The sequence below is a fragment of the Phodopus roborovskii genome, unplaced genomic scaffold (assembly GCF_943737965.1).
Source record: "Phodopus roborovskii unplaced genomic scaffold, PHOROB, whole genome shotgun sequence".
Taxonomy (NCBI): domain Eukaryota; kingdom Metazoa; phylum Chordata; class Mammalia; order Rodentia; family Cricetidae; genus Phodopus; species Phodopus roborovskii.
In genome coordinates this window covers 36,451,711-36,478,182 of record NW_026126517.1, presented here as the reverse complement: position 1 = coordinate 36,478,182, position 26,472 = coordinate 36,451,711, and the positions used below count along the sequence as shown (strand labels likewise).

Here is a 26,472-nt window from a genome sequence, read left to right as displayed (position 1 = left end):
ATAGCAACTAAGGATCTCAAAAAGATCTGATGCTTAACACTGACGTTGAGGAGCAGGTAATACCTAAGAAAGCAAGAGAGGATTAGGAAATGGAGAGCTATGGGGTCTGTGATGTTAAGTTATCTGGTATGGCTAAACTAAAAATGAACAAAAAACTAGCCAGAGGCTATAAAGTACATTTGGACTTTATTCTGCCAGCTAAGCGACACTACTGGAGAATTTTAAACAGCCAAGAGTCAGTTTTCTATTATTGTACATCTATACATTTGCATGTCAGCACTTACTTCTCAGAGAATTGATTCTATAATTTGAAGGAGTCAGATCAGTATCAAATAACATCTCTAATACTATTTCAAGGTCTAATGCAGAATATTTAGAATGTTTAAAGAATGCACAGTAAATGTTAGTACTGTCACCATATCAACTTAGCTAAACTTAGTTGCTAAGTATATATGACTGAGACTGTGAACTCTGAATTTAGTGAGACTGGGAGTGATCAATGAAGATACCCGAAGTCGGCCTTGGGCTTCCACATATGTATACCCACACACAGCATCCATGTTTCACCTTACATTTCTATATTATTTTCCATTATTTTTACTACTCTTCTAGCCTGGACATTTTCTGTAGCTTTTTTGTTCACTCACCTTCCCTTCTGTAGAGGCTGCTTAAAAAGCTCTCTCTCTATTTTTATTTATTTACTGTATGCATTTTTCTTTCTAGAATCTCTACTTGATTCTATTAAAATCTATAATTATGTATTTTAGTTCATTGGTGAACTCCATTTTTTTGTAGCTAATATTAAAGCTTAAAGCTATATACCAGATGCTTGTTGATTAACTACTGGAATCTATTTTATTAACTATGTATGTTCTTTGTGTCTGGTATGATATTTGGAAAAAAAAGTATAACAGTGATGTTCTCTCTCTTTGGAGAGGTTCCTCCTCTCTTATAGGTGCTCAGAATAAGGAAATATCACCATAATCTAATTAAGGACCACCTCAAAGCTAATGATAAATTTTGTTCAGCTAGTCTATCAATGCTTAACCCCCATTCCTAGGGGATATTTCTTGAAATAGCTCTCAGTGAGAGTTTGGGGAACTGCTTCCTCTTTGGTGGCCAATCCTAAAACTCTCTTTTCTCTCCTTAGCACTGTAGGACTCTGGAAAATTCTAATTAGAATCCTTAGCCATTGAGGCTAAATTAAATAGCTTTTAAGTAAAACAAAACAAAACAAAAACAAACCAAAAAAAAAAATGTCCTGAAACAAAATATTGCTAAATTTTAGCCTTATTTCTCTAATGAACAAACCATGGTGGTTCAAATCTTTATGGCATGGAATCCCACCACCACCTCACCCCCATAGTCCTAAGAGATTGGTAAAACCTCAACAATCTTTTCCAACTTTTTAAAGTAAGATCTCTATACAGAATACTGTTTGGTCCTTGTTTTCTTGGTTACGTTTCTATTGCTGTGATAAAAACGCAAAGACCAAAATAACTTGGGGGAAAAAAGGGTTTGTTCTGCTTACACATCCACATCACAGTCCAAAGAAGTCAGTGCAAGAACTTAAGGCAGGAACTGAAGTGGAAACCATGGAAGACACTGCTTACTGGTTTACTTCTCTCATGGTTTGCTCAGCTTTCTTTCCTAGAAAACTTAGGAAACCACCTGCCCAGGGTTAGCACCACCCAAAGTGAGCTGGGCCTTCCCACATCAATCACTAATTAAGAATTTTAAAATATGGCCTGTCATGGTGGTGTATGTCTTTAATCCCAGCACTCAAGAGGCAGAGACAGGTGGGTCTTTGTAAATTAGAGGCCAGACTGTTCTTCAACATGAGTTCTAAGACTGCCAGTGATACATAATAGACCCTGTCTCAAACAACAACAAAGGTTGTTTCCTTCAAGATTCATTTTCAGTACTTTTTAGATTTTTCTACTCAAATAAAAGTAGGTATTTGAAAATAACAGCGCTCTTAGTATACCTTGTTGTTCATGGCTAAAATGTTAATAGTGAAACTTAAAGATAATTCCTCAGAAGACTTATGAACATTTAACAAATTATAACTTGTGAATCAACTTAGCAGCTCACATAAAGTCAAGGTAAAAGGTTTTAAGAAAATTCAGTTATATACGTACATCTCCACATATATGCATACTGTATTATGACATAAAACATACACCTTAACATGATTGGGGTAATGAAGTTTGAAAACCACTATATTATAAACTACTAAAGAAGCCCCAACTTCTTTTCATGTAGCCAAAGACCTGCAGATCCACTGAGGGCTAGAATATCTTACCTTTTTGGAGCACTTGGCTGTGGTTTTCAGACAGCACTTCTTATGGCAAGCATACTTACACACTGGAAAACAGGTTAAAGATGCAGCAATTTTAGTCTGCAAATCAATCTCAAGAACTTACCAAGTCCACAACTTATTTGGATATAGTTTGTTTCTTTAAAGCTGAATCTGCTCTAAGGCTACGAATACATTTTGTTTGAGCTAACCTCTTTTAAGGGAAATGCAGTTGAAAGCATCACCTAACATTTTCAGTCAGTGTCAATAAACAAGCTTTCTATTCGTTCTAGGGTGCACTTATGCCCCCCCAATTCCAACAGGTTGTCTATCTTTATAGTCTGATTCACAAGTTTGGGTATGTGTTCTCCCAGGTAATCTAAAACCTGTGGAAACCCAGAAATACCAATTAGGAATCATGACTATGTGTGCAAAGGCATTATTGTGAAAAATGCATACTGAAATGAAATTGGTAGTATATTAAAAAAAAATAGGAAAGGGCTTATTTATTATCCTGAAAGGACCAGAACAGAGCTCTAAGGGAAAAAAAATAATATAGGTAGAGTAATAGTTATGGTAGGGAAGATTAAAAAAAAATGTTTAGAGAAAAAAATGATTTCTAGGCTTGGGAGGCAAAGATAAGAAGATCTCTGTTAGCCCCATAGATAAACACTGTCTCAAAGACAAAAAACAATTTCTTGGAGTAGCTGATAACAACTTAGCCTGACAGCTAGTGATTAAGAGACACTCAATGGGAGATGTTGAAAACAAGGTGAATTGTGTCATTCTAGTTATGCCAGTTCAACTTCTTGCAAACTTTGAATAAAACATTCTTTCTTAAACTTCTAATTTTTTATGTTTTTAAACTAAAATCAAGTAGAAGAGGTCATGGTATTATACTGGTGAGGTCACCAAAATAGTCATGAAAACCATTAATTCTATAGAGAAATCAATCTAAATCCACTTTGGCCATAAAAAAGCAAATTCTCTAAACCAGTAGTTCACAACCTGTGGGTTGCAACTCCTTTGTGGATTGCATATCAGATATTTTGCATATCAAATATTTGTATTACAACCCCTAGCAGTAGCAAAATTACAGTTAGGAAGTAGCAATGACATAATTTTATGGTTGGTGGTCACAACCTGAGGAACTATATTAAAGGGTCAAAGTATTAGGAAGGTTGAGAACTGCTGCTTAATCTAAAGCCATAGTGTTTGAATCAAGTACATTTCAGATTATTTCCCATTACCAATCTCATTATAATTTTTAAGATCACTGAAAATAAAACAAAAGTTCTTCATTAAAGTTTCAATCTGAAATCACCACAGAATCATTATTTAAATGTTTATTCCCCATCTAGTGACACCATTTTGGGAGGCTGTGAAATCATTACAAGGTGGAAACTCACTGGTTAAATTAGGTCACTATAGGTGGGCATTTGAAGATTACATCCTGCCCTCATGTGGGTCACAATCTCTTCTTGGTTTGCCTCTACCACATAGCCCATTGGGCATGAAGGACTACAATCCCTAAAAATATGAGTCAAAACAAATGTTTCTTCCCTTAAGTGGTTTCTATTAGGCACTATGGTCACACTAACACAAAACTAATACAGAAAACTGGTATCAGAGAAGTGGGGTTGCTGTCTTGGCTAAACTTGACAAAGTTATTTTAAACCTTTGAAACGGATCTGGGAGAGGAATGTGGAAAAATAATGGAACTTGAGGATAGAAAAGCCCTAGTCCTAGAATGCTGTAAGTAGAATTTGATGAGATATTCTGGAAGAAAGCTGGAAAACCATACTGCTAATAAAAACAAGGGCAGTGGAGGTCAGGGTCATACACTCCATGTGTGAACAATGACCCTGTGGAGAACTGGACTAGAGGCCATTTATATTTTGGGGCAAAGCATTTATCTCTGTTGATCCAGGTTCTGAAATTTTGAGTGAGGCAGAATTAAATGCCTAATTAATTTGATGAAGGAAGTCAAGAGATCATAGCATTCAAACTGTAGTGTGATTACTGCTGGCTACATTTAGCCAAGTTTATATTGATAACTGGAAATCAGAATAATAAATTTTAAGTTTTGTCAGGAAAAGAACACATAGGTATGGACAAAAAACACCTAGTTGTTAAAGAGTTTAGCAGCATTGAAAAGATATAAACTGGGTGATAGTGGAGCATGGCTGTAATCTTAGCACTTGGGACAGAGGCAAGCAGATGTCTGAGTTCGAGGCCAGCCTAATCTAAAAAAATTCCAGGAAAGCCAAGGCAACACAGAGAAACCCTGTCAAAAAAAAAGAAAAATAAAAAATAAAAAAAAAGAAGAAAGAAAGACAAAAGGGAAAAAGAAGACAAAGAAGATGGTAAATTTGAAATTTGCACTGGAACCATAGGAAGGGTTCCTTGAAGACATTTCAGGCAGTCATGACATTCTTTCCAGAGTGACTTCCAGAGTAGCATAAAACTTCAATTCATTTGAAACACTGCATTTAAAGAGGGCATTAACCATAATGTTAAACTCACAAAGGGCTAACTAGCAAAGTATTTTCCAAAGTTCAGATGCTCAGGCACTAAGAATTGCTGCAGTTACAGTCCAAGAAGGCTCGCCTATTGTGGCTGCACATCTTGACATGCATATGGTACTAGTTTTACACACATGTGGACACAAGAGAGGACCATAAAGGCTTTTCCCTAGAAGATGTCTAATACTTACATTTGCAAACAGAGGCTCTGTCCATTATCCATATCAAGGAAGAACAGTATTCACAGTATGTAGGAATGCTATACTGGGTGGCCTTAAAGATGTGGCCATTGTGCTCTTCCACCTGAATGAAGAGATTTCACTATTTATACTACAGCCAATGAAGTAAATACTTTCCTCATGTTTGGCAAATGGGAAATCCTCTAACCTCTTGCTAAGACTTCACCAAGTATTTATTCCAGGTAGAGAAATATGATTTTCCAAGAAATAATGAAAATAAAATGTAGTCTGTCCCTTAGATAAGTAGTTACTATCAAAAACAATGTAACTCAACAAGCATGTGATGGCTACATAATGTGACTGAGTCACATGTTAAATTGAAAGCATTTCTAAAATATTTTTCAATTCCAGAAATGTTTTACATTATTGAAAATCAACCATGGCCTCAAAAGGCTTTTAGTTTCATGAATTATATCTATTGCTATTTAGAAATTAAAACCGAAAATATAAACATATTAAGCATTAACAATCATTTTTATGTTTTTCCCCCTATTTTTTAAATGTGTTTATGTTGGTTACTATAAAAAAGAAAATGCTTTTTGTGACATTACTAATACATATATATCTTTCTTGTTTATTTGTTTGAGGCAGGACCTCACTATGTAGCCCTGGTTGGCCTGAGACTCCCTATGTAGACCAGGATGACCTTGAAATCCTATCTCTGTCTGAGATTAACAGCCACTGCCTTGCCTGGCAAATTTGTTGTTGGCTCTCTTGATGTTCTTGATGATTTTCTTCCCTGAAATATCCCTGTTCTGCTTTCATGACACATACATTACCTTCTCTTGTTCTCCCCCTGCCCCCACTTCAGGAATCACTCTCACATTTCACTTTCTACTTTCACGTTGTACATATGTAATATACAAAATTTAAATCTATATGCTACATGAGATAAAACATGTGATATTCATTTCAGACTTGCTTATTTCACTTTGTATGACAGCTCCATACATATTACTGCAAATGTCATAATTTCATTCTTTATAACCATTTAAAATTTCATTGTATATATGTAGTATTTTCTTTACCCATTAATCTGCTGATGAACATCTGTCTTCATATCTCGAATGTTGTGAATAGTGCAGCAATAATCACGACTGGGCAAGTATCTCTGTGGTATGGCAGTTTTGAATCTTTTGAGTATATACCCAAAAGTGTCACAGCTAGATTATATGGCAATTCTTTTGAGGAACTACCACATTGATTTCTATGTGGCTGTACCATTTTATATTGTCACTGGTAGGGTTCAAGTGTTCTTCCTCTTTCTTCAAATCCTCACTTAATGACAGCCATTCTAACTGGGTAGAATCTCAAAGTAGTTTTAATCTGTATTTCCATGATGGCTGAGGCTATTGAACATTTTAATTCTTTTTTTTTTTTTTTTTTTTGAGAAAATCTGCAATTCAATTGACTATTTGAAATATTCTTATTTTGGTTTTTAAATTTTGAAGTAATTTACAGATTCTGTCAGATGTATAGTTGGCAGACTGCCCCCCTCCACTTCTTTCTCTTCATTTGTGATGTTTTCTTTTGTTGTGAAGTAGTTTTTTAATTTTGTGCAACTCCATTTGTCAATTCTTGGGATTATTTCCTATGGTGTAAGTCCTGGTCAGAATGTCCTGGCCTATACCAGTAATCTAGAAGTTTTTGCCTAGGAATTCTTCTAGCAGCTTCATACTTTCAGGTTTTATACTAAGGTCTTTGATCCATTTTGATTGATTTCTGTACAAGGTCACAGATATTGATGTTAACATTCAGTTTTCTCAGTACCATTTGTTAAGAGGCTATTTTTTCCATTTTATGTTTTTTTTGATAATTTTGTCAAATATTAAATATCTATGTATTTATTTCTGGATCATCTTTTCTACTCCATTGACCTAACATACCTATGTTTGTATTAGGATTTCTCTGTGTAGCTTTGTAGCCTGACCCGGAATTTACTCTGTAGATCATGCTGGCCCCAATCTCACAGAGATCTGCCTGCCTCTGCTTCCTGAGTGCTGTTATTAAAAGGATGTGCCACCACTGCCAGGACAGAACCATGTTGTTTTTGTTATTATGGCTCTGTAATGTAGTTTGAGTACAAGTATTGTGATACCTCCTGCACTGTTCTTTCTTCTTAGGAATGCTCTGGTGTTCTGGGTATTTTGTGCTTCCATCTAAATTTTAGAAATTGCACTGAATCTGTAGATGGCTTTTGATAATAGTCCTAAAGTAGTTCTGTCAATATATGAGCATGGAGACCTTTTTCCATGTTCTAGTATATTTCTCCTTGGTAAGGTCTTTTTTGTTTTATGAATGTGATCTTTTTTTCTCAGTAAGTTCATTACTGGAGTAAAAAGTTATTTTATGTTAATTTTGATCCCACCACATTGCATAAAGTATAAAAGGCTTTTGGTAGAGTCTTTAGGGTTTTGTGAATATAAAACCATGTCATTTGTACATCAGGATAATGACTTTTTTTATTTGTATTTCTTTTTTTTTAAATTTGTATTTCTTTTATTTTTGTTCCCTTGTCTTACTGCGCTAGCTATGATTTTGAATATTATACAGAGTAAGTGTAGAGAATAAGCATGATTGTTTTGTTCCTGATTTTAAAGGTTTCCATTACTGAATATAATGTTGGCTCTGGATTTACCATATATTCTATTTATTACATTGATGTATCTTCCATTATCAGTTTCTTCTTTTGTTTTTTTTTTTTTTTTTTTTTTTTTTTTTTTGAGACAGGGTTTTCATGTACCTTTGAAGCCTGTCCTAGAACTTGCTCTATAGACCAGGTTGGCCTTGAACTCAGAGATCTGCCCTCCTCTACCTCCCATGTGCTGGGATTAAAGGCATGCACCACCATTTCCACTTTCTTAGTGGATTTTATCATTAAGGGTTGTTGAACTTTGACAAAGACCTTTTCTGTATCTATGGATATAATCTTATAATCTGAATTCTTAAGTTTATTTATAAGCTTTATACATTTATTGAATTGCATATGTCAAATCATCCTCGTATCCCTGGAATGAAAGACACTTGGTCATGGTACATGCATGGTCTTTGAATTAGGGTTTCTCTTACTGTGAAGAGATACAATGACCATGGCAACTCTTACAAAGAAAAACACTTTTAATTGAAATGGCTCACCAACAGTTCAAAGGTTTAGTCCATTATCATCATGGCAGGAAGCAAAGCAGCATGCAGGCAGACATGGTGCTGGATAAGTAGCTGAAAGTCCTACACTTTGACTCACAGGCAACAGGAAGTGATCTCTCTCACTGGGCATGACTTGAGCACATATGAGACCTCAAAGCCCACTTTCACTGTGACACACTTGCTCAAACAAGACCACAGCCACTCCAACAAGGCCATATCTCCTAATAGTACCACTCCCTTTGAGGGCCATTTTCTTTCAAACCACCACAGTCTTATTACTAAGCTCTTGAGTAGTGTTTGCAAATGTTTTATTGAGAATTTTTGAGTCTGCTTTCATCAAGAACACTGACTGATCTATAGTTTATGTTGTATCCTTATCTGGTTTTAGTGTCAGGGTGATGCTGTTTTCAAAAGTTTGGTGGAAATTAGTATGTCCATTTGCTCTTCAATTTTACTTTATTGGAAGATTGCTTCTTAAATTTATTACAAAACGGTTGCTTACAAAAAATATATTCATATATTTGTTTTCCTATAAATTGCCTCTCTGACCAGTGTGATATGGAATTTCTGAGTAGTTACAGTTTGTATCTTTCTTGATGACTAAGAATGTTGATGTTTTAAAAATATTTATTGCTCATTTGTATTTTTTTATTTTGAGATCTCTACATTCAGTGCTTCAACCAATTTTTTTCCACTGGGATGTTTTTCTTGCTACAAAGGAACTTTTTAATTTCACAAGATCATATCTCAATTGTTACTCTGTCCACATGCCCACCATCTTGAAGTGTTGTTTCAACTTTTTTTCCCTAGCAGTTTTAGGCATAATGCTAAGTAAGGTTTTTGATTCATTTGGAGTTGATTTTTATGAAGACTAAGGATATAATTTCTCTCTTTTACATTCTTGCTAGCTTTCCTAGCACCATTATAATATATTAAGGTTATAACCCAAGAAGGCAAATCAACTTTAAAATGCTGAATAAATAACCCAACAATGAAATACAAAGACTAGCAGACAAGTGAAAAGATGTTTAACATCATTAGCCCTGAGGAAAATGCAAATTAAAATCACAATACTACTGCATACCCTAGGAATAGCTGCAACATAAAGATACACAGTAACAACATAGGGTGCTGGAGAGTGTTTAGATTAGAATTCTCTCAGTACTGTATGTAGCATTCCTACTTGGAAAACTGGTTAGCAGATTCTGAAAATTTTAACTAGAATACTGTGACCCAAAATTATATCTTCAAGATTATATATAATAGAAATCATAGCATATATCCATAAGCATATATCCATAAGCCAATGAAAATGTCTATCAACTGGTAAATAAAATGTGAAGGAAAGGATTAGAGCTATAAATCAGCAGTAGGATAACTGTCTAGCATGACAAACATCCTCAGCACAGCCCCCCACAAAGTGTATGTCTACAGTGCAAGTCTACTGAATACTCAATGCAGCAATACTCAATACAATAACATAGGTGAATCTCAAGAATACCATATACAAAAACCAAGAATTATTCATAATGAGCTAAACTACAGAAACAGTTAAACATGTTAGAAAACAGTTACTTAACACGATTTTGAGAAAATATTCCAAATTTTCTTCCATTTTTGGAAACTATTACTAAAAGTAGAGATTTCACGTCCATTGTCATTCTAACTTTTTAAAAGACATATACGTATATCCTATCAATCTGGTAAACCCATTACTAAACCTCCTACCAATAGAAATATAAGATCTGCTTCAAACTACTGAACTGGAAGGTATTATTTTTTTATACTACACCAAGAGTGTAACTTACCAGATCAGTTTCTTTTTTCCTCCTTTTCTTTCTTTCTGATTTAGGCACCTGGCAGGGACAAACAGAAACATAAATTGGGATTACAAAAGACTAACATACTCTCTTCTTTGCAAATGTTTGAATAGCTTCTACAAATAATAAACAGTTCCTTATTCTTTAAGAGTAACTGTGCAGAGCTAAACCAAATTTGAGAAGATAAGTTTGGTAAAATGGAGTGCTAACAAAACCAGAAGCTCTTTAAAGAATGATCTCTTTTTAAGTGGCACACCATTATTAGACATTTTAATCACTAGTCTATGATAGACATAACATAAGGGGGCTATATGGAGCATGGAAAAGCTCTGTAGACAGATGACCTCCCCTGATGTCCAAAAAAAACAGAAGAGTTTAAACCTATCCTTTACCAGCCATCAACTTGCAAAACAGTATATAAACCTAGTAAGAATCTTCTGTATAACATACAAGCCTGACATCCACAACACAAGGATGTCCAGAACTTGTTTATATCTAGATTACTTTAAAATGACTTAAAATGGCTTACAATTTTAACCCATAAGCAAAAATAAGTAAAATAAAATGAAGTACAATCAACACAAAGACTAATGATATTCTTGAATAAATTATTTACATGTTATAAGAAATACACTGATAACCTTGTTTAAACAGCTCTCTATTTAAAACACACTTTTTTGCTTAAAATAAAACAGTCTGTCTTTGACCATTCCATCCTCCTGTCTTAAGTCTCCAGAGGGATGGGATTACAAGGATGTGTCACCACACTCAAGAAGTATATGGTCTTTTCCAGGCTGGCCTCAAACTCACTGTGTAGCTAAGGATAACCATGAACTGATCCTTCTGCCTCTACTTCCAGAGTGCCAGGATTAGAGGTGTGTACCTCCAAACCTTGTTTTATATGGTACTGAAGTCAGATCTGGGCTTTATGTATATTTGGCAAGTACTCTAGCAACTGAGCTATGTTCCAAACTCCTACCTACCTCTCTTTCATAACACACATTACAAAGTATTTACTAGCTCTAAAGCAAGATTTAACTACAATATTAAGCAGTACAATTTCCCAGCTCAAAACAGGACCAAAAAGTAAAGATTAGTATTATTAATGTTTAGATTTTCAAAAAAAAAAAAAAAAAACTACATTTTTTTCCCTAAAAACTGTTTCTAGAGAAATCTGATTTGTAGGTTCTTAAGAAAAGCTAATCGATACACATACCTTTATTCATATTTTTCAGAAGCTAATTTATGTGCTATTCTCCATTAAAGTTGAAAGTATATTAAGGGCACACTATTATGTTTTAATTATAAAGGATATGTTGAATGAAAACAAGTTCAGAAAAAAAGTATATGGCAAACTTAGAACAGAGTTCAGGGGATCTAAAGAAGTGATAGATTGTTGTGTTCTTGGTGATATTTTGCTGAAATACATTGTTTCAGTTACTCATAAATCAGGCTGCTGTTGAACTATGACTCTTCTGCCTCATCCTCTTCAGTATTTGCCTACTAGCATGTGCTACCATGAACAGCATAATCAAAATACTTGTGTAGATGTAGAAAAAGCATAATGAAACCTATCATTTTCTATAAATATACACTAATACTAATAAAAATGCTTCCTAAACAGATTCCTTACAAAGAATTAGTAATTTAATGAAAACCAAACTGTAACTCAATTACCTTTGAGGCTGTGCTATCCAGAGTCTTGAATTCATTCATGTATTCATCTAAAAACACTTTGAATGTGTTAACCCAAACTCTCACTGGAGATTCATTCCAATCACGTTGCTCAAGTCTCATGGTCTTTTCCAGAATCTGTTCAAACAGTGCATACAGGTCTTTATATCGTATGCTTTTCCCATCATCCATCTAATGAGAAGGAAAAAAAAAGTAAGTTTTATGAAGACATTCTTTAAAGACTGATTCAAGTTGTACTGGGGAACATAGGTTAGAATCTTGACATGGTTTATAACTAGCCAGCTCAAGAGGTTTTGTAGTGTGTTTGCAAAGACCTACTATAGTATAAAACATAAGCAGGACATATCTATTACATATGAGTAAAACACCTAACAACTGAACTAATATAATAATTAAACAAGCCCTAACAGTTGAAATAAATTAATAGCTAATCAAGTCCTAAGAATTACTCCTTTGAGTCTGGCTTTAGAGTTGATTAAAATTCCAAGCTATGCTGAATTGTGAATATCTCCTAACATGGTCTCAGCTTACCGCCAATGCAGATGAGTAGGAGCTGAAGATATTCTGCCGAAATTCTTTCAGGGCTTTTTTAAATACAACATCCACTAATGTATCTTTCTTGCTGTCTTCATTATCTAGGTCATTCATCTAGGTACCAGCCACAGAAAATTAACAATTAACTCACCAAAAAGATACAAATGCAATGACTGAAATGTCTAAAGTAATGACTATTCTAAAAGAATAAGCCAATGGCCATGACAGAGCTTAATTAAGAAAAGGACAGTATATTAGATCACATCTAAGTTCCCTTCTGAAATGTTGATTCTATAGTTCTGTTAACAGAAGAACTATAGATGTGCAACAAGCTTCACATTCACATATGATAATTAATGAAATCACAGTGGAGACTAAAACTTTAAATCCTGTCTGTGCATTTCCTATTACCTGAACTATCTGAGTTATTGAAGTTTTAGCCCATCTTTGTACAACAACATATCCTGTATATACAAGCATTCTTAAGTCTAATCTGCTTGAAGGCTATAACTCAGCAAGCAAAGTGTACCTTTTTCAGAAGAAATTCATCCATACTTTTTAAATCACTGGCACTTGCTATGATTTGGACAGAGTCATTTTGCCAATGTATAGAATCCAAAGCCACATTGCTGATTTTCACACCTCTCTTGCGCTTTGCCTTTGGAGATGGTTCCTTATTCTCTTTGAACTCCTTTCGGCAACTCCCAGGCAGTTCTGGGCTCAAGGGAGGTGTTGGATGATACTGAGTTAATTCTACAATTCAAAATAGATATAAAGAGATATACTTAGTAAAAAATATTAAAAATCTTCATTGTTACTGTAAAAAACGTAGTCCCAAGATGAGCAAGAAGAATGTACAACAAGCTAGCATATTAAACACAGTTCATTCTGTTGTAAACTTGCTATACTTGTTTGAAGGAGACTCCAGTCTAAGTCTAACCAACAAACAAGGAAAATTAGATAATCACAATTTTTATCATAGTATACATCCATGAACACATCAGCAATACTGTCTATTGATAGTTAACAACTTGTTAGGTAATCAAGTAGCTCATCTGGCTTGCTTTTGCGCTAGTATCTTAAGTATTGAGTGTTTTCTTATACATAGCCCTTATAACTGTCTAAATTTTCATAGGATTTGTGGAGTAAATAGGCAGTGTATATTACAGAAAGAAGCACCACATTTTTGTATTTGTCCATACTAGGAAATAAAATTCTATGCAGTCCATTACAATTGAGAACCAGAACTAGATTAGAGTTGCAAAGCCCTATCAGAAGCCTGAAGAGAATGTTGACCTCTTCTCATTTCACATGTAAACCTATCCCCAACATGTATTCTCTTTACCCTCTCAAGAATGGCTTATAATAATTCCATCTAAAAGCTAACTCTGATAATGAAATAAAACAAAAAGTAGTTCTCTATATAATAAATGCCACTTCAGACAGGAATTGGAACAAACAATCTCAATTGGGACATGAATCCACAATAAAGATAGACAGACAGACAGACAGGCGATACATACATACATACATCTCACATGTAATATATACATACATATGTAGATAGACATAAACTGACTTCATTATAACTCACTAAATAATTACTTTCACTTTGCAAATAGGAATGTTAAGTAAATTATAATTCCAGTTTAGCATTTTAAAAAAGGGCTACCTTACTAAAGTTTTGTCTAAACATAATTAAAAAGCCATTATCCTAATTTTTTTTTCTTTGACACAGGGTTTCTCTGTATTGCTTTGGAGCCTGTCCTGGAACTAGCTCTGTAGACTAAGCTGGCCTCGAACTCACAGAGCTCTGCTTGGCTCTGCCTCCTGAGTGCTGAGATTAAGGGTGTGTACCACCAACGCCCAGCTCATAATCCTAATTTTTACAAAGCTCCTTATATAATGACATCTGCTTATAATGTGTATTTTCAATTCACAAACCTATTCACTCCTTTTGTGTTTGTGGGGGAGTTATAGTAGACTAAAATTACTGAAAATGATAAATTTAGACTGATCATTGTCAGATGAGATAGTAAGAAAATGAGCACTTAAGTAATACAATGGGAAAAATTAAGTTTTTCCAAACAGAGTTAATTAGGGTTAGAAAACCAGTGAATTTATTATTATTTTTATCCATATCAGTCAGTCAGTTGACAGAAACAAAGCCACAAGTTACAAAATGAGGGGTTAATTTCATCTCTAACATTCTTTCAAGTGTTAGTTGTACTTTCAAATGTGTTATGGCTGCGTCCTAAAAGTCAAAAGAATAGAAGTATTATGAAATGCTAGGCATCTGCTAAGCATTAATGTATAATAGATGTGGCAGCTAATACTGTCAACTTGACAAGACCTAAAATCACTTTGGAGACAATCTCTGGGCATGACTGTGAGGGATTATCAAGATTAGGTTGAGTCAGAAGAGCACCATTAAATGTAAGTAATACCATTCCGAGGGCTAGGGTCCCAGACTCTGCTGTCTGCTTCTTGAACGCAGACTCACATTCATGCTGCCATGCCTCAGATAAATTCCCCCTTTTTTCTTTTTCTTTTTTCTTTTGGTTTTTTAAGACAGTGTTTCTCTGTGTAGCAACTCTGGTGCTCCTGGCTCCCTCTGTAGACCAGACTTGAAATTCTTCCTTTTGCTTTGATAAGGTATTTAACTACAATAACAAGGAAGGTAACTAACACAGTAAATACCTGACATATATCACAATAGCTAAGAATGGGAACTCTGTGCCAAGCATGAGGCAAGACTGTCTCAAATTCAAGGCCACTTTGTTTACAAAAACAACAACAAAAAGAATGTGATTATTGCTGGTTGTGATGGTGCATGCCTTTCATCCAAGCACCCAAAAGACATCAGAAAGGTGGATCTCTGTTGAGTCCAAGGCCAGCCAACAAAACACACAAGACAAAAACAAAACAAAACAACAACCACCAAAAAAACCAAACAAATAAACAATAGCAACAACAACAACAACAAAACCATGTCAATTCTGGAGTTGGAATGCCTGGACTCAAATCCAAATCTTATCATTTCAATATGTGTAAAAAGATAACTTTTTGCACTTTACTGTTCTCACCTATAAACCATGAATAATAATCACATCAAAATGAGAAAAAAATGTTCTGAGAATCAATAAATTTAACATAACATGTCTATTATGGTTTAACATAGCGCTCAATAATGAGCTAATGTTATGAATTACGGTGAGTATTATGTATTAAGTAAGTGAATCAAGGTTAAACCTTTACAATTTAGAAAACAATGATTAGGGTTGGGGATGCAGTTCAATGGTAGAGTGCTCGTTAACATGTGCAAGGCTGTGGGTTCAAACACCAGCATTACCAAAAAAGAAAAAGGCTAGTCCAAGGTTCATGATCATTGAAGTGGTTGTGCATCACTGTTGTATGACACATATTCTTGGAGCTTCTCGTATGCCTTGCTTTATTTAAGTAAGGCAGCATTTACCAACACTTGTCCTATCTCATTAAAATATCATTCCAACAGGACTGTCACTATGAAGAGGAAAGGCACAGTACACTTTCAAAATGAATAACAGAAATTATGAAGCTCCATTCTTTGTCCATTTTTACCATCTGAAAATGGATTAGCAGATGTCACATCTGAGCCAGTAAAGAGTGATGAGACTTCTGACTGGGGAGTAGGTTTTACTCTAGTAGTCTTCTTTTCTCCTTGTTTCCCTTTGGCCCAGAATCTCATCTTCGCTCTCTGGGGTCTGTTTTTAAAACAAAATAAAAGACGGAAATCAGATATTCTAGTAATATTTGTGTATCCTCTTAAGCTTTATGTACTTTTCATATGTAGTAATCTATTTTAACTCTGGTGTGTATTTGGGGGGTACAAGGTATCAAACTCTTGGTTGGTTGGCCAACACTACTACTGAGCCACACTCCTAACTCCTCATCTTGAACATGAAATAGAAAACCCTGACAATTTAAATCATTTCACAAAATAAAACGGTCTCAAATCAATGAAACTAGGATTTCAGTACAAGCTTCTTGATGCCAACCTGCCATCTTTTCATTGTTGTATCTCATAGGTAGCTTTCAACAAAGAAAACACATTCAAAGAAATAACAAATAGCCACTCTAAAACAGTTTCATTTTACTGTCATCAATGTCTTTCTAGTCTTTGTTTATAAACATCTTATTGCTAAGGGTATAGTGCTGAGTACTTACATAGTTTTACTTTAATTACACTTTAAATTTAAGGCTGAACATCAATAACTTAAAAAAAAATCTAAATCTTAACTGCTCTAAAATATAAAGCTTTTGAGGGTTGACATGAGGACAGAAGTGAAAAACTCACCTAAGAGACAGGTCATAGATGAACTAGCCATGTCCCCGTCCCCCCCCAAAATAGGTGTAAAATCATTCAATCACCCACCAGCTAAGTATACATGGTATATATGAAATATAGTATAAATAACTTGTTAATGCAAATATTTCCCAAAGTAGAAAACTCTAAAAACACTTCTCGTCCAAGCATCTTGATACTTTTTTTTTTGGTTGTTTTGTAAACACTTCAATATGAAAACTGTAGCATTAAATATACTAAAATTAATCATCCAGTGAGAATCATGCCTATCCTAATAAATGTGGGTATTTTATCTATTTGTTATTCTGTTTGTTTATTGTTATTTCTGGGAATTGAACCTAAGGCATCCTACACTCTACTACTGTAAGGCAAGCACTCTACTACTATAGTGGTTTGAATGAGAAATGTCCCCCATAGATTCACATATTTGGAGGGATTGTGGAACTATGAAGTTACTTACTGGAAGAAGTCACTACAGGCAGGCTTTAAGTGTTTATAGTCTTGCCCACTTCCTGGGTTCTCTCTACTTCCTGATTGCTGTTAAAGTTGTGAGTGCTCACTTTACTGATCAAGCCTGCCCTTTACTGCCTGCCCTTCCATGATGGACTTGTCCCTTTGGAACTGTAAGCCAATATAAACTTTTCCTTCCATAAATTGCCTTGCTCATGATGTTTTATCACAGCAACAGGAAAGTAACTAATACAACACTAAGGTGCATCTCTATCCTTCTTCTGTTCTTTCACTTTTATTTTGAGACAGCATCTCACAAGTTGCCCTGGCTGACCTTAAACTCTATAGCTCAGGCAAGCCTTGAACTTGTGTTTATTCTACTTCACCCTCTAGAAACGGGGATTATTTTGATGATCCCTCCTGGAAGGCATCACCCTCCCTGTGGAATGGGGGGGTGGGGGGTGGGATGAGGGGGGGTGGGGGTACATGAGAGGGAGGGAGAGGGAACTGGGATCAATATGTAAAATAAGAATATATATATATATATATATATATATATATATATATATATTTTTTTTTTTTTTTTTTTAAGAAACAGGGATTAAAGGTCTGTGCCACCAAGCTGGGCAGTGAGCTACACTGTAATGCCTCTTTTTAGTGACACATTCTCATTCTCTCTCTCTCCTCCCTCCCTCCCCTGTTCTGTTTGTTTGAGACAAGGTTTCTCTGTGTAGCTCTGGCTGTTCTGGAACTCTCTCTGTAGATCTGGCTGGACAGATGGCATTTTAAAACCTACTTCCACTGTTAAAATGGAAAAACCTTTTGTTTACTTTATAATAAAGTTTTTAAAGATAGGTCTATTTTTATCCATTATGTTGTTAGGGCTTCAGTTCTATGAAATTTGGTTGTTCGGGTAGACCTCCAACTCTAAATCCTCTTCCTTCTACCTCCTAAGTGTCGGGGTTACAAGTCTGTATCACCATACCCAGCCTGAATTATTCTAGTAATAGTATACTCCTCTACATTTTTTTTCTTCATATTGGGTAACTGATCTTTAAATTGGTTCTAGAATTTCCCTATCACATCCATTTATTTTTTTTATGCAACTATTTGAGATATATTCTTTACCTGTCTTCCTTCTTGTTACTCTTTTATACTAATATTACCGGTATTGGTGTGTGTAGATGTGTGTGTTACCGAGTGTTCTCAGTCACCCTCCATTTTCTTGAAATGAAGTTTTTCACTTAAGTTTACTAATCTGGCTAACCTGGCTAGGCGGTAAACTCAAGGGATCTACTTGTCTCTTCCCCTACCCACTGGAGTTATAGGCATAGTTCCATACCTGAATTTTTATGTGGATGCCAAGGGTCTGAACTCAGGTCCTTATGATTGCTCAGCAAGCACTTTACCCAATAAGCTGTTACCTTTAGCACCATTATCATCATTTTATTTTTACTATGAATGGTTCTCTTTCATATACTTTGGTTTCAGTTATATTTATAAAGGTTTCATTGTTAATTGTATTTATTGGTTTTAGAGTTTTCTATCTTCACATTATATTTTTATTTGTTAGTTTTGGCTCTTTCAATATAGTCTTCTCTCAAATGTATGATGATCACTGATATCTAATTATGATTAAATTAAATGTTAGGTTTAAAGCATTGTTTGGAAGCTCTAGTGTGTACTACCATAACTCCTAAACTACTGCCTTCAATTTTGCAAGGAGATCTTCTGATCTTTCCTCAACAGATGAACAAAGTTTGAAATATTCTTTGAACCATCTCCTCAAAGGGTATGAGAAATGTAGCAACTAAGCAAGAAAAAAAAAGCTGCAGGATTTAAGCATTTGATGTATAAAATTCATAAAAAGTAAAAAGTAAGGGCTAAGAACTAAATAAAGTACTTGTTGCACAAGCATGAGAACCTGGTTCAATTCCCAGAATCCATGGGTATGGTAGGGCAGGCTTATAACTCCAGTACTAGGGAGGTGGAGATAGGTAGATTCCTGGAGCTTCTAGAAGCTGGCCAGCCAGCCTAGCATAACCAACACACCCAAGATCTCAATAACAGACCTATCACAAAAACACATTAGCTAGCATCTAAATGAGGGTGACCTCTGGCCCCCACATACAAGCACCTGTACTAAAGCACACATACCTGTAAATTCATGCATTCACATCTACACACACACACATACACACACTGAAAAAAAGAATAAACCCTAATAAATGGCCCATACCTTAAAAATAATGGGCAAACTTTCTGGGTGGTGGTGGCACATACCATTAATCCTAGCACTCAGGAGGCAGAGGCAGGCGGATCTATGGCCCAAAGTTTGAGTCCAGCCTGGTCTAAAAATCAGTCCAGGACAGCCAGAACCACACAGAGTAACCCTGTCTTGCAAAATATACATATATGTATATGTGTATATGTGTGTGTGTGTATGTGTGTGTGTATATATATGATAAACTTAAATCTAGGATCTGTTTTATCTTTTCCAGAAAATAAGTTTATTATTTTCAGCTAAGAATAGAGAGGGTCATTTGGCCTACATAAGTCTTTCTCAGGTTTACCTTGGTTAGTGTTCATTTTTTTCTCAACTATTAAGACATTTATGTGTTTCATTTTGTTTGTTTTGTTTCATTTTTTGTGGGTTTGGTTATTTGGGCAAATGAAATGGAAATTGAAATATATATTTAACTACCTCCAATTATATGTCCTTTAGTCTATTTTATATCTCCTTTTTCAATTATGATTTATAGAGTAATCATTTGTAGATTTAAGTCCCTTGCAAATCCCTCTATAGTGTATAAAAAATAGTCTATAGGTAAGAAAAAACAAGAATCTTTTTTAACATACCAAATGCTATATAATATTTTAAAAGATACTTATTTGAAAGTAAAAATCCCATGGGCTCTTTCTTTGTGTTTATGTGTCTGAATGTATACATGATGAACATTCTTATGTGTGAGGAGGATGTCAGGTGTCCCGCTCTTCCACTTTCTTTTTGTTGTTGTTTGAGACAGGATTTCTCTGTATTGCTTTGGAGCCTGTCCTGAAACTCCCTCTAAAGGCCAGGCTGAATTCACAGAGATCTGCCTGTCTCTGCCTCCCAACTGCTGGGATTAAAGGCGTGTACCACCAATGCTCAACCTCCTGTCTATCTTATTCCTTGAACCTGGAGCCTAAGCTAGAGACTAGCAAGCCCCAGTGATGCTTCTGTCTCTGTTCCCTTCACTGTGACCATGATCATGCCCATATACATTGTGTATGAGTGTCTAAAATGCCTGTCATTTATGCATATGCACTACTAGAATATCTTATGTCTGTGGAGACCAGAAGAGAACATTCTCTGGAACTGAAGTAAAACGACTATGAGCCTCCTTGTGGGTACTGGTAACTGAACACAGGTCCTCTGCAAAAGCATTAAGTGCTCATAACTGCTAACCCAGCTCTTCAGCTCCAGACTTTTTTGTGGGGTATGTATTTTAATTCAGATCCTCATTCCTCCAAAACAAATTTGCTACAGCTTCACCTTAGCTTCCCATAAGCACTCTTTAAAGAGAACATAATTATTTTTGAAAGTGTTTTCCTAAAGCACATAGTGTAGAATATATTACAAGTTCAAAGCAGCTCAAAGATACCAATCTCTTTCCTTTTACAATATTATAACTCATATAATGATTAAGAAACTTCCCCCAAATCATACTGCTACCCACACAAGCAGATAAAGCTGTGTGTGTGTGTGTGTGTGTGTGTGTGTGTGTATGTGTGTATTAACTATTATGTACTTGGTAATACTGTTATTTATTTAAAAATTAAAGCAAAAGCCTTTGGGCCATAGCAGTCATCTTGCAGTAACTAGCCAAAATGACAGGAAGAGTATACTTCACCCAGCATGCCATGGGCATCATTGTAAACAAGTAAGACAAGGGCCAGATTCTTGCAAAGAGAGCTGATATGAGAACTGGACCTATTAAACCTCTAAGAGAAAGCTACCTAAAACAGGTGAAAGGAAATGATCAGGACAAAAAAAAAAAAAAAGGAAGCCAATTGAAGTGTCAGCCTGCTCTACAAAGAGTAGCACACTGTATGAGAACTAACAGAAAGGTTAGTTGGTGGAGCCCATGTCCTATACACAGCTTAGTGTACAAAGAAAAATAAAGGACCTAGATTGTAAATAGATTATAAAGTGCTTTTTCTTAAAAAAGCAAATTGTTTTAATTTTAAAATTCAGTATATAATGTATTAAACAAGATCACTGAAATTAATTACTCCTAATTATTTCCTTATTTATTTATTTACTTTATTTTTTTCGAGACAGGGTTTCTTTGTGTAGCTTTGTAGACCATGCTGGCCTTGAACTTACAGAGATCCGCCTGCCTCTGCCTCCTGAGTGCTGGGATTAAAAACTACCCAGCTCTTTATATGTCATATATACCCAACTCTTTATATATGTCATACCTTATGTCCAAATCTGAAGACTTCTGTCTTACTGCCAATTTTGTAATCTCTTCTTGAGACATAGCCTTATGAAGCTTTGCTTTCTCGTCAACTGAAGAGAATCGTTGTGATGTCTGTAGGAATTATACATGAGAAAGACTTACAACAAGTAAACGTAAGACACCATGACTGAATTACAACTCAATAACCATCGGTTCATATTTCCTGGCAATTTAGCAAGAACTTCATCTGGAAAGTTAGAAAAATGGTCAAGACCATTCAAAGACAAACTCGAAAGAATACAAATTTGAGAAGTAACACAACACTGAATATTTTCTACACCTCTTTTTATTTGTATCTTAAGGTGAGGGTCTTTACAGGTTATGGATCATTCAAAGTTTAAAAAGCTAGGCCACTCAGAAGAAAAGCCAAAGGATCACCTATATTCCAAATTATAAGCAATTATGTTATCAAACAATTTGGCAATTAATGTACCCCTCTAAGGACAATTTAGTTCTGAGAATTCTTGTTACTTATTCATGTATTTTTCTTGTATTTCATCTGTCAAAGCACCCTTTAGCCTTCTGATATGCTTGACTATGGCACAGAAACAGAAAATAACCAAAGTTGTTAAAAACAGATGTCTGTGAACAATATAGACTTCAGGAAATCCACATCTCAAGCATAAAAATAGGCAGAAAAACAACAGTTTTTAAGACAACTGGTAAGAAACAAAATAAGCAAGTAACTTACACCTGCCTCAGCTTATACCTCTCTATGTATTACTAACAGAGAGGGAGAACCCAGGTGAAACTTGCTAGACTCCTTTAGCTGAACATATGAGGATTGAAAGTTCATGGCAACCAAAGTAATCAGTGACCAAATAACAGAGATGCCTAATAGAAGAAATCTGGAGATCTAGAAAAGGTTCCCTTTGCCTATTTGGATTAGTACTAATCAATACTTTTATATGAGAAAACAACCCAAGACCAAGAATAGAACCATCTGAAATAATTAAAGGTAAGGTTAGTAATAATGCTGGTGTCCAAGAGCCAGGAACTGAACTCTATGATGCACAGAGGAACTTGCCTCAGTAGTAAAGAATAATTACCCTCCAACTGAGTACTATTTGGGTCTACTGGTTTTGAAAGGCCTAAAAGAATCAAACTGTTTCCAGACCAAAGCTTTGGAATATTACCAGAAAAGCATGAGAGAGGAAAAAAAAAAAAGATACTTCAACTAACCAGAAAAAAGTCACAATTTAAAAAGAGAGATATAAAGAGCTAGATATATAATCCTTAACAAGAAGAAAAATCAAGCAATTTACATTGACTGAAATGTTATTCAATTAAAAGGATGTGAAATATTTACATTGACTGAAATGTTATTCAATTAGAAGGATGTTAAAATAGTAATTATAATTGTACTCTATATGATGAAAAAGGGAAATGAAAAGTAAAAATTTATGTAAAGGTTCAAAATTTCAGAAATGAAACCTCAATATTAGTGATAAAAAAAGAATTCTTACTGCCACATTCTGTCTAATTACATTTCTGTGATGATCTAAAATAGTGAGTGGTTGTTTTTGAGAGTAGTGTGAGGGAGATTGAGTAGAAACACAAGAAAATTATTAATATTACAGAAATCTTTGACATTGAAGCATAGGTGTCATAGTTTCATACATACCCCTCAAAAAAGCAAACTGTCCAATGAAGATATATGTTACTGTATATACTAGACCTCATTTATACATAACAATAATAAAAATATTAAGTCAATTATCAAATCAATAACATGAAATCATGCAAATTTACAAGGATGAAAGATATAACAATATATGATTTAAAAGAATATACTCCCTACCTGTAAGTATGTTCCTCAAAAAATATTAAACTCTAATGTCAGTCTAACTCTAGAATTACAAGGGCATTTACTGTGCGTGCGTGCGTGTGTGTGTTTCTGTATACACATTTTTTTTCCTCAGAAAAAAAAATTGTGGAGGCTTTATTTTTGGCTTAATTTCATAGACTGCCAATCAGCAGGTTTACTGTTTAGCCTTGTTTGGAATACAGAATATACAGTTAGCACAGCTATAGAACGGAACTGAAGATGACTGGTTATGGGATGCAGATATTGAAGGTATATCAAAATTTCACCAAAACAGAGGGGAAAACAAACAAACAAACAAACAACAACAACAACAAACGTGTAGGCTTGAGAGATCCTCAAACCATAAAGTCCTTTCCAGGAAAGCATAAGGACCTGAGCTCTAGTCCCAGAACCCAAATATTTGATGATAATCATAAACCAGACAGAGTTGGTGCATTCTGGTTGAGTGTGAGAGACAAGCTGATCCTTGGTGCTTGGTAACCAGCAAGCCCCACCAAATTGGTGAATTTCCACCCCAATAAAAGACTCTTTCCCACAAAATCTAATGTAGAACACAACTGAAGATCAACACCTAGAGTTAATGGCTAATCTCCACTCAAGTACACACAGGCACCCATATATATGATACACATTAACACAAAAATAAAGAGGGATACTTGGAAGGTTAAGAGTTTGCTGTTCTTAAAGATAGACAGCTATATGGCAATTCGGTCGAGTATGGTAGCTGTGTTCCATGGCTCTAGGAGGATCCAGAGAAGCATGAATTCTGTGCTAGCAAATCAGAGCAGAGAACTATACTTTGGACTGAGAAGGCCTTTTCTTCTGATATATCAACTATAAGCCAAAATATTTTTCCTTCTCTGCAGAAAAAGAAAGAAGATGTGAGCTAGAATGATGCCGTAAATTGAAAAAATTTAAACTGCAGAGAGGTTTTTCATCAAGGTGAACTCTAACCCAACTGGGCCATTGGCTGTTGATGCAGAAAATCCTTTTGAGGAGGTAGGCTCTACCACATTGTGGTTTTCCATTAAAGCCTATTGTACTAAAACCACACCAACAAGCCACTGTTGGTGCTAGCCCTAGAAGATACCGATACACACATATTTTCAATTATTTTTCTTGTGTTTGAGTGTTGGTTTGTGCAGTGAGTGCTGTGGTAGAATACTATTTTAAGGTGTGTGACTTTTGTTTATGTTTAACTCTGTAAAGATGTGATTCTTTGCTTGTCTAAAATACCTGATGGTCTAATAAAAGAGCCAACAGTGAGGCAGGAGCAAGGATAGGCAGGGCTGGGAGGCAGAGAGTATAAATAGAAGGAGAAACAGGAAAGAGAGGAGAGGAGGACATCAAGGGCAAGCTACCTAGCCACCTAGCCAGCCATGGAATAAGAAGGAAAATAAGAAATGCAGAAGGAAGATAAAAGCCCAGAGGGAAAAGGCAGATGGGTTAATTTAAGATAAGGAAAGCTGGCTAGAAACAAGCCAAGCTGAGGCAAGGAATTCATAACTAAGAATTAAGCCTCAGTGTGTGATTTATTTGGGAGGTGGGTGGTGGGTGGGCCCCCCCCCAAAAGCCAAAAGACTAAAAAATATTTCATACAACAGAGTGCAGTGCCTGGGTATATGTCAAATGCTCCTGGAGATGGAGTTACAGTAAGTGGTGAGTGGCTTGACATGGGCATGGGTTTTCTGCAAGAGCAGGACAAGAACTAGTAAGTCATCCTTCCAGCTGCATTATTTTGTTTTCAAAACAGGGTTTCTCTGTGGTTTCTCTGTGTAATGGCCCTGGCTGTCCTAAAACCAGCCCCATTATTTTAAGTCAGGGTCTCTCTATGTAGCCCTTTAAGTCAGGCTGGCCTGGAACTCAGAGATCCACCTGCCTCTGCTTCCTGAGTGCAAAAATAGAGTGTACCACTCCTGGTCCCTTCTTATATTTCTGATATCTGGTAAATGCTATTTTATATGATGGCACACATATAATTAGTAAATTGTAGAAAGACAGGAAACGCAAGATAAAATGGCCCTATATTTCCAAACAAGTATATTGCTAGAGGGGTAAAAAGGTAATATTTAAAGATATTCAATCTATAAACTCCTTAAGTTGCTTAACTATATAGTTACATTCTCAAAAGACTACCAAACAAGAAAACACAAAACCTAGTTTTTAAAAAAAATTGCAAGTAAGAACACATGCAAATTTCAAATTATCCAGACAGAAAAACTGACACAGAGTGACACATAATCCCAGAAATTCTTATAGTTTCACCACAAACATTGGCCTAGAATAAAGTTAAAAAAAAAAAAAAAAAAAAAAAAAAAACCTGTGTAGAAGAACAAAGGATAAAATCGGCAACAGCTTTATGATTACAAGTAACTGGCAGAAAGAAAAGTTCTACCTGAAGCATGAAAACATAAAAGAGAAGCTGACTATAGTATCTCATACCTAGAATCCCAGTTTTGGGGATGTCAAGACTGGAGAATTGCTGTGAATTTGACCAGTCTTAGCTACAGAAAATAAAGGAAAGAACCTAACTGTTAAAGCCACTGCTTCCAGAGGAAAGTAACTTTGCAAAAGGATGGGAAGAAATTCCCTTTAGAGAATGTTATAAAGAGAAAGAGCTCAAAAATCTAAAAAGTCAAAAGAGAAGGGAATAAAACATTCCTTTGGTCACCAAACAAGAATACACATTCTATAAGGAAAATATTTTGTTACACTGATAGAGAGAAGGTTCAACAATTTTTTATCATGTAAACCAACCTAAATACACAAAATGAATAAATTAAAACATACAACACCTATACAAAGGTATAATAATAAGGCAAATGAATGTCAAGTGAGAACCAAAATAAGAATCAAAGCAACTCTGTCATTACAGTCAGTAACAGTTTTGTCAGTATTACACCAGTGGGCACATCTTGTCTGGAAGCTGGCACTGTAGTTGTTAGGGTTCATAGTTGGGTAAGGCTTCTGATGATGTATCTACCTCAGCACCTTATAACACTATGAAAACTAGCTGGCAGGTGGAAAACTTGATGCTCTATGGGAGAGAGCACATATCTGGTATTGTACTGTAAATCAGGTCAAGAAT

General features: G+C 35.3%; 2 protein-coding genes across 10 annotated transcripts in view; both read right to left on the bottom strand.

Moving 5' to 3' along the window:
* Positions 1 to 26,472, bottom strand: part of Myo9a (myosin IXA) — a 207,475-nt gene that overhangs the window by 24,619 nt on the left and 156,384 nt on the right. For all 9 annotated transcript variants that reach the window (XM_051197651.1, XM_051197652.1, XM_051197649.1 and 6 more), the window contains 8 exons: positions 21,516 to 21,628; positions 15,857 to 15,999; positions 12,786 to 13,009; positions 12,254 to 12,370; positions 11,705 to 11,893; positions 10,016 to 10,063; positions 5,016 to 5,127; positions 2,306 to 2,367 (listed from right to left, as the gene is read on the bottom strand). In XM_051197651.1, coding sequence (XP_051053608.1) covers positions 2,306 to 2,367; positions 5,016 to 5,127; positions 10,016 to 10,063; positions 11,705 to 11,893; positions 12,254 to 12,370; positions 12,786 to 13,009; positions 15,857 to 15,999; positions 21,516 to 21,628 — 1,008 coding nt within the window. The remainder of the gene's footprint in view (positions 1 to 2,305; positions 2,368 to 5,015; positions 5,128 to 10,015; positions 10,064 to 11,704; positions 11,894 to 12,253; positions 12,371 to 12,785; positions 13,010 to 15,856; positions 16,000 to 21,515; positions 21,629 to 26,472) is intronic.
* The window catches only part of LOC127231843 (leukotriene A-4 hydrolase-like), an 820,404-nt gene that overhangs the window by 769,680 nt on the left and 24,252 nt on the right, over positions 1 to 26,472 (bottom strand).